This window comes from Lonchura striata, chromosome 1A (genome assembly GCF_050655825.1).
Source record: "Lonchura striata isolate lonStrDom1 chromosome 1A, ASM5065582v1, whole genome shotgun sequence".
Lineage (NCBI taxonomy): Eukaryota > Metazoa > Chordata > Aves > Passeriformes > Estrildidae > Lonchura > Lonchura striata.
Window position 1 is genome coordinate 24,136,722 of NC_140741.1, and position 12,427 is coordinate 24,149,148.

General features: G+C 38.9%; 1 protein-coding gene across 4 annotated transcripts in view; it reads left to right on the forward strand.

Moving 5' to 3' along the window:
- RFX4 (regulatory factor X4) overlaps positions 1 to 12,427 on the forward strand; it is an 87,149-nt gene that overhangs the window by 35,894 nt on the left and 38,828 nt on the right. For all 4 annotated transcript variants that reach the window (XM_021535963.3, XM_085570368.1, XM_021535952.3 and 1 more), the window contains exon 5: positions 8,604 to 8,665. In XM_021535963.3, coding sequence (XP_021391638.1) covers positions 8,604 to 8,665 — 62 coding nt within the window. The remainder of the gene's footprint in view (positions 1 to 8,603; positions 8,666 to 12,427) is intronic.

Here is a 12,427-nt window from a genome sequence, read left to right on the forward strand (position 1 = left end):
TAGCACATTAAAACAAACTGCAATGAGTAACAGTGTTTTCTGTTAAACCTCTAGGACATGAGCTGGACCTCAGACACTTGGTAATATTGAACTAATGAAACCAAAATTGGTCTGGGGAGTAGAGCGATTAACAGAGAGACAGTAATACAGACTGTTTTCTGAGGAAACCAGGCTAATAGCAATTAAAGGAACAAGAAGAACAAAGAACAGAAATACTGTATAAATAAATGCCTTTAAAAAAGCAACCTGTGCTCCTAAATCAGGAATGCTCTAATACGGATATTAATGGGATATTAATATCATATTTCGCATATGACAAAGGGAGCTGTAACTTTGTTATTCAAGATTTTAGTGTTTTATTCACTCATTTAAAATGCAAAAATTACAGGCAGTTTTTATCTATACCAGCATTTGCCAATCTGCTATGCTACCTAGTCTGTCATTACAGTACTTTTTATTGTCTGCTAAAGACAGGACTTAGTATTCTCTTATATAACTTGACTAAATAGTAATTAGGGAGGGCTTTGTAATTTGGTAGTTACAGCTCAGCATCAGGTGCCGAGTCCAGCATTAAATCCTGCTCTTACTGTAGACAGCCAAGCATATTATATTTTGATTTCATACAAAAGTGAAGCAGAAAAAGTAAAGATGTTCCATGGAACCAGCGAGAAGACAGGGAGGTGCAGTGGGGCAGGGCAGGTGTGTCACTGAGTTATTAACAATTAAATGTTGCATATGAGAGCGAGCTCTCTCACAGTGCATGTGTTCAGACTGTGAATTAGGCTGCAGGCAGGAGCAGTGAAAGCCCTGCTGCTGAGGTCACTTAAGAAGGATGGCAGCCTTGTGCCCCTCAGCCCTGTGCTGCCAATGCCTTGGGCTCTGCTCTGGGACCTTGGGGCTCCAGAGAGCATTTCAAGGTGTTTCCAGCTGGAAGTTCTGCCCCTGCCCGCTGCAGGGAAAATTGTGCAGATGTATGTTTGGTTTGGGTTTTATCTGAGCAACATGTTAACATAAAATACTCGTGATTATTAACTATGCAACGAATTATGGTGGATGATGACTCTGACTTCTCATTCTTACTGGGTTTAATTGCAAAAACAAAATCATTCTTAATAAGAGCCTTCACTGAATCAAAAAAAAAGCAGGAATGTTTTGAGCATTTCCAAAGCCCTCAGTAGCCATTGTGTAGGGGTGAGTGCCATAAGGCTCTCCTGGCTCTACCATTCCTCCCAGCTGTTAGCTGCATTGGCAATTCTTTGAGCTCCTCTTTCAGTTTTATTTCCGACACTGATTTTTTTTTTTTTTGGTGACCCTGTATGTACACTGGTTTTTAGTCAGGACCCTCGAAGATATAATCTCCCTCATCTGCAGCGATCTCTCCCATCCTCCGTGTCCTCAGTTCATTGCTTTGAATTTACTGGGCAGCGCTAATTCCCCTGGCAAGCCCTGCCACATCTCTCCCCCAAACACGGCGAGATTTGCGGCGAAACCGCTTTGCATCCTCATGAAACCGAGTCCTTCCCAACTCCCATGTGCCCCCTGGAGGATAAATAATATCCTCTTCTGGTTTGTTTTTTTTTTTCCTTTTTTTTTTCCTTTTTTTTTTTTTTTTTTTTTGGGTCTTTCCTGCCATGTCTTTTGACAAGCAATAACAATTAATATTTGAAGAGGAAAACTAAGGTTGCTGACACTTCTCAGGGTTGTTCTCCCCCAGGCTGAGGTTCCTTTACATCATTTTGGCATCTTAAAGAGGTTTAACATGGATGCAAGCTCTCACAAATTTTGTTGCTCCCTGACTGGCTTTGCTGTAAGTGAAAATTAGATTCCAATGAATGCATTTCACTAGATAACGAGCAAAGTCCACGATAGACTTTTAATATTGGTTAGGAAAGAATTATTTTTTTCCCAATAGTTTACTTTGCCCTAGGGAGGTACAAACTGTACCAGCCAGATTCCTTTTTCATCACGATGCACTGTCTCTATGCCCAGTTTTTCTTTCAGGACTGTTCCTCCTGGCATGACTAGGATAAATAAGATTTACAGTTTCTTGCTGTTATACTGTATGATTTTAAAGTTTGAAAAGGACAGAAAAGACCTTTATTGAATCCTCTTTGCTAATGACATTGTGATGTGATTGCATTCTGATTTGTTCTTGTATTGAAATACACATTATCAGGAAATTGCCTGCTGTTGCTCATAAGGAGATACTTGTCCTGAAGATGTGCTTTTTATTTCTTTACTCTCAATTTTCTCTTAAGTATCCTCAATAGTAACTGGTATAGCAAAGCCAAATTTACTCTTAGTGCTCTCTTCTGATGGATTAAAACAAGATTTACTTTATTATGAGCAATTTCTACAACACTGAATACAAAAATAGAACTGGGAAAAAAAAAAAATCAATGTAAATGTGAGGATGTGGTTTCTCTTATTGCACTGAATGAGTCTGTCAGTGCTATCTGAGCCGTCCCCGATTTTCCTTCATCCCTTTTGAACAGCTAGCATTCCTGACTGAAGAACAGTTACCAGCAGTATGAGTTTTCTTCCCAGCTCTGAATCTTCTAGTCCAAGCTCCTCTGATGAGACTATAATAACACAAGTCCTGCAGAAGCAGGCAGTCATGCTGGTGTGGACAGTGGTGGTCCTGCAGTGTAGCTGGAAGGGTCTTTGCTCCCTTGGCTCTACTTAGCTGATTCTTGTATTATTGCAGGTTGCTGACTACTGCCTTTTTCTTCTTGAACTTGGGGAATAAGAAAACCAGCGAGGACACCTCAGTTTCTCTGGAGTGACTTTTCCTTTCTCAATGCCCTACAGCAATGGGATTTTTAGTGTCTTTGCCACTTCAAGCATCTGGCTTCCAGTTAGTCCTTAAGCATGGAGTGGCCCCAGGGCTGCTTTACCTCATGCCTTGTCAACATGTCCCAGAGGCTGTGGGACAGCTCAGGGTCTGCCAGAGTGCAGGGATCCTGGCACTCAGCCTTTTCCCACAGATAGGCTGGGTGGTGGCAGGCAGTGTGCTGGCACCAGCACAGAGCAGGGTGAGTTGTGCAGAGTTTTAGATCTGCTTGGCTTCAGCAAGCCAGCACCAAAAGTGGCTGCAGCTCAGCTAAGGATCTGAGGCACAGCACTCAGTGTTTGCAGCTTTGTTGGGATGCAGTAATCTGTTTGATCATGCCTTAGGCTGAATTCTATCTGGCCAGAGAAACTGCTGAAGGAGGATATTGTTTTACGTAGCTGAATTTGAGGAGAGGTCTTGCAAGCTTCATTGCAGTGTCCGGTTCAGTTGGAGTTCCTCACAGAACCTGATCTCCATTGCAGGCAGAGTTGGGCGCAGATATTAGAGAAAAGGTCAGCAGGTTTTCTGCCTTGCTTTGTAGTATCAGTTGAGCCATATCAGTTCTAGACACAAGTTCTTCTCCTAGAACTAGACCATGCCCTATTCCAAAACTTAGGAAAGTAAGTGGAGAGAAAAGGGAAGGTAATTGAATCTTACCAGACAACTGATATGTGGTCAAGAGTACCGAGCCTGTACATTGCAGTCTTCCCTCCTGGCCATGCAAGTAAGAAAGCAAGAGGTAGAGAAGGTAGAGACACAGTCAGGCCTCTTCTGCTTTTGTTTACACAGTTTGGTGGATTTGAGAGTCAGAAATGGTGTCTTGGGCTACTTTGATTATGCTCTTTCAGTGGATATTTCTTGGTGCAAATTTTCTTGACCATTACCTCAAGACAATATGATGCTGAATGAGCCCCAAGCCATTTTAAGCCAAAAGGAATCTCTTAACACAGGTGTTAATAATAACCTGTCTCAGCAGGATTTTGAAAAGCACTGAAGCAGATGAGGAACTCTGGAAAGACAGGGACAGTACTGAGTCAAAGACAAATGAACCTCAATCTTTCACTTAAAAGATTGAGGACTTCAGTGTTGCTTGTGTTTCATAGCAGTGAGAATAAGGAAAGCATATAATTATGTTTGTTATCACTGACTTCTTTGCTGCTGCCATGGCAAAGAATATTAAGACTGAAACACCACAATAGAAGTTGGTAAACAAACACACATCTTCTATACTTCACTTCCCAAAAGAAAAGCATGCTGTCTAGATATGGGACCTGAAACCTGAATTCAGAGAAGTAGAACCAGGCCCTGTTATGAAGAATTGTTATGAGAGGAAAGAGAATTTATACCATGGTATGTAGAATCTCTCTAGAATCTCATAGAGCTAGGGAGTGCAGAGCCTGGAATCCATTTCTCATTCTGGCAGTATGAAATTGCTGGGTTGCAACTTAATTTGATCTTATTTCTCTACTTTGTGAAGTTCTAGAAGCAAGGCTAGAATTATGTCAAATAGAAAGGAACACCCTCTAGATCAGGTGCATCATGCCTTTTGAATAGCAGAAATTTAAAACATTCTAACGAAAAGACTTCTAAAAGCCACCCTCTACCTGTTGCCCTACAGTAAAATTTAATATTTTGACAAAGGAGGGAGGAGAAGAGTTACTTCAGAAGTTTCCAGACATTTCTGGTTTCTTCCATCCTTATTTGTTTGCATGAAGACAGATACACAAGATGCTTTATAAGATTTCTTTTCCCTGATTTGTTTTGACATATCATAGATGATTTTAGATGGAATAATTGGGAGACATAGAGTTCACAATTCGATAGGGAATGCGATGAGGAGTGATGGGTCACAGTGTAGTGGTGGGAGCAGAATGTCCATGCCCATGGCAGGGTGTTTGGAATAAGATCTGAATAAGATCTTTAAAGTCCCTCCCAACTGAAGCCATTCTGTGATTCTGTAATTCCTCATTTAAATGCTGAGCCTGAATCTGCTCGTGTTGTAATGTTACAGTGCTGGAGATGGGGGGAGAGAGGCAGTGGCAGAAATGACAGCTGGCAGTAATCAGGTTGAAGGAATGCACCCTTGCAGCCATTTGTGGGTAACAGAACAGCTCCTGCAGTTAGCAGTGCCTAAGGTTAATAGATTGTGCAGACTCTAATACAGACCCTTAGAGAGGAACTTTTCTTGTTGTTGTTCATAAAGTTTTCTGTGTTTTACATGGATGTTCAAGTAACCTATTTAATTTTATTACCTTAAGAATAACCAAAAATATAAGTAACTAGATATTTAATTCAGGTTTATTCAGAGACCTCTGCTAGGTTTAAAAAGCTGAAGTGGGATAAAAATCCTGTTATGTCCCCATTTGATCTGCCTGCACAGACGTTCCAAAAACCATTTTTCAGGATTGTCTGAAGCAATATTAAACAAATGCTGACCTGGATATACTAGTCCCCTGAAAAAGTGTAAACCATATATATATTGTTTTATAATGTAATCACTTTTATCTTCATCTTATATATACAGTAAACATTCACTAGAAGATAAAGCAGTTCTTAATATTTTTGTTTTTAATCAAGAAAGGTATAGAAGATCTGTAGGCAGAAGGCAAGATCATGTCTTAAGCAGAGTACAGAGAAAAGAGAGGGAGAACACACTGAAGTTCAGTGACTGAGAAATTGCAGGAACATTTTTTTTCTGAGGCTAACATAGTAGGGACAGAAGCTATGTCCATGTGAAATTCTTGGCCTACATGTGTTTCAAAAACAAAAACCAGGTACCCTAAAATAATGTCCAGAAGTCAAAATTGACATGTGACTTAGGGAAAATTTAACCTGTAAAATGTAAAACCTGCACCTTTTTACTCAGCAGATTTTACAGAGCAGCTGGAATTATGGTCACTTTGGAGAAGTGTGAGATGAAATTTTAGCTCCACTGAAGGACAATGGTAAAAGATCTGTTCACTCCAAAATTCCCTTGGATACCACCCATGAGATCTTTTTACCACTGTTTCTGTTGAGAAGCCAGAACTGCTGTGAGAGCAAGGACTTTCCATTCAGAAAGCAGCTCAGACTGCGTGGTCTGGTCTTGATTCATTTGCTTGTGCAAACCTCACTGCAGTGATGGGAGGAAAATGATCCAACTTGGTTTTCAGATCCAATGCTAATTTTCATGTCTGACAATTAGAACCCACTTCCCTTCCCACACAACTTTAAAATTAACACCTTTTTTCTATAGGTCTTTAAAAGTTAATAAACATTAAGCTAACAATGACTGATTTGTGCAGTAATTTTTCAGGTTGACAATTAAATTTTTAAAATTAAAAAAAAACATATATTTGGTTCTCTGCTTTTTCCACTGATTTCAGTGCACAGTGAACTCTACTTTGTCCTGCCTGATCTGATTTCCTCTCCCGTTTCAAGGATAATCCTCCTGCCTTTACCAGTATTATTGCACAAAGATTTGCATAAGCATAACAGAATATAAACATTTATATGAACAGAGATTTTTTAGTACTTGGCTTTTTTTATTTCAAACACATATGTTAATAACCATGCACATGTGTACAAGCACCTAGGCTTAAGTATACAATTTTATATTTTATATATGCAGCATTAGAAAAAATAGTCCTGGCTTTTTTTCCAAAGCTTTCCTTGATTATTCTCCTTTGTTTTGTTTTGTAAATTACTGAGAAATAGTGTTTTAAGTGATGCATACTTTTAAGATACATTTTGAGAGGTGTATCTCATTTCAAATGTGCTGGATTTGAAAAAGAATCAAAGAAAAGAAAAAGGGATCATCTGATCAACTGCTTCATTATTATTCTGTTTTCCTGATCACCTCTGCCCTGGTATGTAGAAATTGGCTGATTTATTTAAATCCCAGTAACTCCCACGGCATATGGTTCATAAAGTAGCATTTACAGTGTGCATTGTAACACTTCACTGCTGCTAGAAAGACTTGAAAGTAATTTGGTTTGATGCTGTTCCAAGAGGAAAATAGAGTAAAACTATCCCTAATATTAAATGAACTGCTGTAAGAGCAGCTTTTGGAGAGAGATGGTATTTTCTGAATGACAACTGACAACAAAAAAGCCAATCAGAAAACCAACACAACCAATCTTTAAAAAATCCCCTAGCCTAAAAGAATCCATCCTCAGAAAGTAGTTCTTCAACACTGCCTTTTTTCCCACAGCCTTGTGGAGCCCCCAACCCTGTCTGCAGAAAATGAAAGAGAGAGGGGTGGGATTAATGTGTAATTAAAGGGAATTTGGAAGGCTGAGATGTTGCGGAATGTTAGATCAGTAGCTGGAACAGCATGTGGTGTTCTTTAGGCAGGCTTCATTGAATCCATACAAAAAAAGAAAGAAGGGCTGCTTGCCTGTCTGCTCATTTATCAAACAGCTAGGCTGAACTTTCACAGCTCCACAAAAGTGTTTTACTGTTTGCTGAAGTTTTGCTCCAGAAATTAAAGCTGAACAACCTAGCGACTCCGAGTCTTTGCTGCATTTTTGACATCAGCCACCTTGTGCAAAGCTCTTGGAAACCAACAGAGGTCAATTTTTATGTGACACTAAGGAAAGATGGTTGTACTTTTGCTCAAACCCCCAAAAAGTACTGAAGAAATGGTCAAATATATGACATTGTAATGTCTTTATTTATATAGCACCTTTTGATCTAAATACATGTTCCAAAGCTTTCAGTCATCAATCAGGATTAAATATTTATCATGGTGGCAAAATGGCTAATGGAGAAAAAAATCTATATTATTTAATCAATTTTAATTGACTTTGTTCCTAGTTGAACAGTTATATTCTGTCTTGCAGGCTTGTTTTCCTTTAATATTGGTTGGTGTTACCCCCCAGTGAGGAAGCATTTAGCAATTTATGTAACAAAAATACAATTAAAATGGATTACAAATTTTAAAATGAGGGAACTCCTTTACAAGTAAATCTTCAAGGCTTACTGCAGTTTTTGTTGCATGACTGTTCTGGCAGAAAACTTTCCCTCCTACCGAAGACTCCAGTGAGAATCTGGTTCAATCCTGGGAGGTGCTCAGCATCTCCTTTCCAGAAACAACAGCACAGTTTTATCATCAGGATTGGCCTGGTTGATAGAGGCTCTGGTGACTTAAGGCACAATCTACATCCATTGATTTATTTCCTTAAATGCAACTGGCCCTGAAGAAGTTTTGGGTTGCAGTAGCAACGTTCTTTTAATGTCTGTGGACACACTAGAGTTTGGATTCTTGATGACATCCTGCTGTTTCTGAGGTCCACTTGTTTTCCAAAGAGGATAAATTGATTATGAGGCAAATTGAGATGAGTTTTCCTTGGAAGAAGTGATGCCCTTGTAAAACACCAAAAGCTTTTTAGAGGATCATATTTTAGAATAAGAAGTGTTCAGTGGCTGGTACCTTTGTGAAGATACATTTTGAGAGGTGTATCTCATTTTTTGATCCTTTAATCCTACAAAGTGACATAAGTACTAGGCCAATTCTAATTACAGTTCTCCTTAGTTTAGAGGCAGAACTGATCTTAGATTTTAAAGGAAATATGTTCTATTCCGGTAACTTCTGAAAGTATTTAAATTAATGGTAGTTAATGAAATTATAGTGAAGTTTAAAATCTTTTTCCCCCTTTCAGAAATGGAATAAATTTTGTTGACATCACAGTACAGTTTTTCTGCTTTTTGTCTTAAAAGTTCATTTTAAATTAAGCTTTGGTAAGTGTGCGTTTCCATTTGTCTTACTATCAGTTCTCTTTATTCACAGATAATAAGACAACAATTTCCACAACTAACGACAAGAAGACTTGGAACCAGAGGCCAATCAAAGTAAGCAGTGTCTGGTATTATTATCATCTCTCACAGGGCCCCATCTGGCTCTGGCTTTCCTGAATGGGGAATGAGAACAGACAATAATTTGTGCAGTTTGGGACTTAAAAGCAACTTTGGAGGTTCTGTTGTAGTCTTTACATTATCTTACAGACTCAGCAGTGATCCTGCAAATATGGTCTAATGGAACCCTTTTACTGATTTGATTAGCAGTATTTTCCATACTGTTTTTGATCTCAACTGACTTTACACTATGTAAAGGACATTCACACTCAGGAGTAATGGAGATACTGTTGGAGGCGGGGAAATAAGAACTGGTTGGCATTATGTTTCAGGCTAGAGAACAAGTGTCAGAATGCTCTTTAGAATTTAGGTAGGAACATGCATTGACCTAAACTGAAATTGTTCAGAAACCTGTACTTAAACACCATTTTCCCCATGTAATGAAATCCAACATACCTTTACATGATTAAAGAATTAACTTACTGCCTTGCCCAAAAGATGGTATTTTCTGAAAACAGTTCATTCTAATTCCAGATTGAGAAATAGGTTCAGAATTTAGAATATGCTTTCTGGGATATTTGAATTTTTTCCAATTGTTGATAAGTTGTGAATATTTTTAAGCTTTTTTCTGCTTGTGGACTCCAATAATTTTTTCCAGGAGAGCTTTGAATCTTTTTCTGGCAAGCACAAAGGCCCCTCACATAATAAAATCTGCTTTTCTTGATTAGCTTTCAGAAAATCCTATGGAGTAGAAAAAGTGTAGTGTCTACAGATCACAAGTGAAAAACTATGGAAGGGGAAATGAAAATGTGGGATGAGTTTGAAAAGTTTTGTGGGTAAAGCTTCTCTTTCTAAATAAAGCCTGTAAAACACAATAGGGCTAAATGCTAAGAATGAAATATGCTATTAGGGTGGAACTTTCATACTAAAGCTAGAATGACCTGCTCCTTGAAGAAAAAAAGAAACTAAGATCCTAAAAGAAATGCCATTAAAGACAGATTTTTGTGTTCTTCTAGTAAGTGGTCCATGCAAATCAGTCTTTCTTTGATGGGACAAAATATTCTTCTTCCCAGCTTGATATTTCCTTAGTTTTTATAACTAAGTTTTCTTTTTTAGAGTAGACATACTTATCAGCTAATTGAAATTTGATTTTGGGAATGGCCCCAAATGCAAATTCAGAGTTGCCATAACATCGCTCATCAAAGCCACCAGAACTCTCTCAGGTGGAAATTCTGAGCTGGCCCAACAGCATGGTAGGAAAGTATGATAGGACCATAACCAGAGAGTCAGGATTTAGTACTGAATGTAAGTTTTGTGGAGGCTGAAAAAGACAGAGTGAAAGTGTGTGCAAGTTGCTTTGTGACACATTCGTATGAATACCCCTATTGGCCATCAAACCATCCTGGCATCAGCTACAACTTTTGTTGCTTGCTCTTCCATTTAATGAAAGAGCTGAGCACTGCTCTGTTTCCAAACCAGAGCTCCCCCCACTCCAGGAGTCTCTCAGAGGGCAAGACACTTCATCTGCTGACTAGGGGTGTCTTGCACCTCCACAAGCTGTCTCTTTGCTCTCACTGATATTTAATACTTACTGCACAATTTCCCCATAAACTGCTGCCTGTGAGAGCATAAAGGTCACATACTCCTTTCATGCCACTTGTGCAATGGTTCTGCTCCCCATCTAGCAAATAAGGGGTTTCTGTCATGCACACAGTGACTACCTGCATTCTATTTTTTAAGATAAATACTCTCCTTGGTAGACCCAGCACAGCTGTAACTGAGCTCTGGTTTTGTTTTCAGAAACATCTGACTGCATTCCAGTTAAGTGTTACATAAAGAAATTACTTTAGGCATTAACACTTCAGTCCCTTTATCACCAACTGTGCTGACCGATTGCTGTTCCACTTCCCTGCTACTGCCAAAGGGAATTCAGCCATAGAAGTGGTTAAGATTATCTGACTTCACACTGTTCTGCCTTCAGTCTTTTTATAGCATGGCTGCCTTGTAGCATTATGAAGTTGAGAGCTGCAATGGTGCTGTACTCTTGCTCATCAGTTGAGAGCTTTCTGTTTTGCAGCTGGTTTATTGATGTGAGCATGCAGCTGTTCTCTGTCACACTGAGCTTAGAAACAGTTCCACCACAGGTGAGCTGTGAGAAGGCAGCTGAACATAAAAGCCAATTTCTTTCTGTACTGTGGTCTGAAAATCTTCAATTTGGTACACAAGGTGTGAGTAGAAGCTACATGGTGTGAAGGAAATATTGCTTCTTTCTTTAAAGGAATGCTGTATATCAGAGATCGATGAGGGTAAAAGGTATTTCACTTTAACACAAAACTAATTTTTTTGTTTGCATATTATTCTTCTACATATCAAACTTTCAAGCCCTGTTTATTGAATTAAGTTGAGGGGCATTTTTTTTCTGATAGGAATACAAAAAATAATTGGAAAATAATCTGTGTAAACTACTTCAGTGAATTTTTGCACTTTGGGATAGTAAAATGAATGAAAGGTGAAGCTATGTAGAAAAATGTTGGAGTTAATTTTGCTACTGCTGTCAATATAATTTTGAAGCTACATGGAAACCTCTTTTATGCAGTTTACTACACACTGCACAGTCAAATTCTACTACATTTTCCAGGCTTGCTTTTTTTTTCCCTTCACTGATTTAAGACAAAATTTGATACAAGACTGACCCCTGTTTAAATTATACAAGCCTTTCAGTCTCACTTGCTCTGACTTTTTCCCTCTTCCTGCCCTTCACTGAGCAATTTGTGCTGGCTCCTCACAGTATTTCCTTTTGGGTTCCCCTACCCCAGATGTATCACACAGGCCATGTGTGAGTTTTGTGGCCCTTATGTGCCGTGCTCACCTGGCAGCTGCCAGGGACCAAACTAAACCAAGAACTGGAGGTGTTACCCTTCAAGATTAAAAAAAAAAAACAAAAAAAAAAAAAAAAAAAAAAAACAAAAAAACAAAAAAAAAAACCACCAAACTTCTACAGCTGGTGTTGTAACCCCTTGCCTGCAACAGGTTAGGAACACTCTGGAGCTTGGTCTCTTGTATGGAATACATGTTTTGACCTAAGCTCTGATGGGAAAATTTGGAGCCAATACTGTTGCTTTCTCAGGTATTGAAGCTAGAAAATTCCATTCATACCATGTCAGAGGAATGTTTTAAGATATGCCACTTGGATTAATTAATGTTAACTTTAAGATTGCTTTTATTGGAAAATAATGGAAAATACCTCAGTGGGTATGGCCAGGAACCATGTACTAGAAATTTCCTACATCATCCCAGGCCTCTTCTCAGCCCATGTCTGCAGACAGAAAAGTTTGAGCTTCCAGTTATTTGCCACTATTTTCTGCTGGGGATTATGACATGCACAGATCTGTGGGTGAATGACTGTGAGTGAAAAAAAAAAAGTCACCAGTCAGTTTAAACTACCATCACTTACATGGTACTCTTTAACTAATTTCATTGATGACCATTGTAGAACTGCCTGAAGTGAATTTGCGTCTGTTTGAATGAACAGATGTGCTGCAATACCCTGAAATAGCAACTGACTGAAGAGTCAAAGAAGCATCCAGAGATGAAAACTTCTTGTGCCATCATAGTGGGATCCAGAAGACAGTCTCATGATGATCTGATAGGTTACAAGGAGAGAAGTGGAGGATCATTGAAAAGTCTGTGTAGGATTTGGCTGAAGCAGAAGTACACCAGCAATGCAATCTTGTGATGTGTTTTGTAACCACTTCTAAT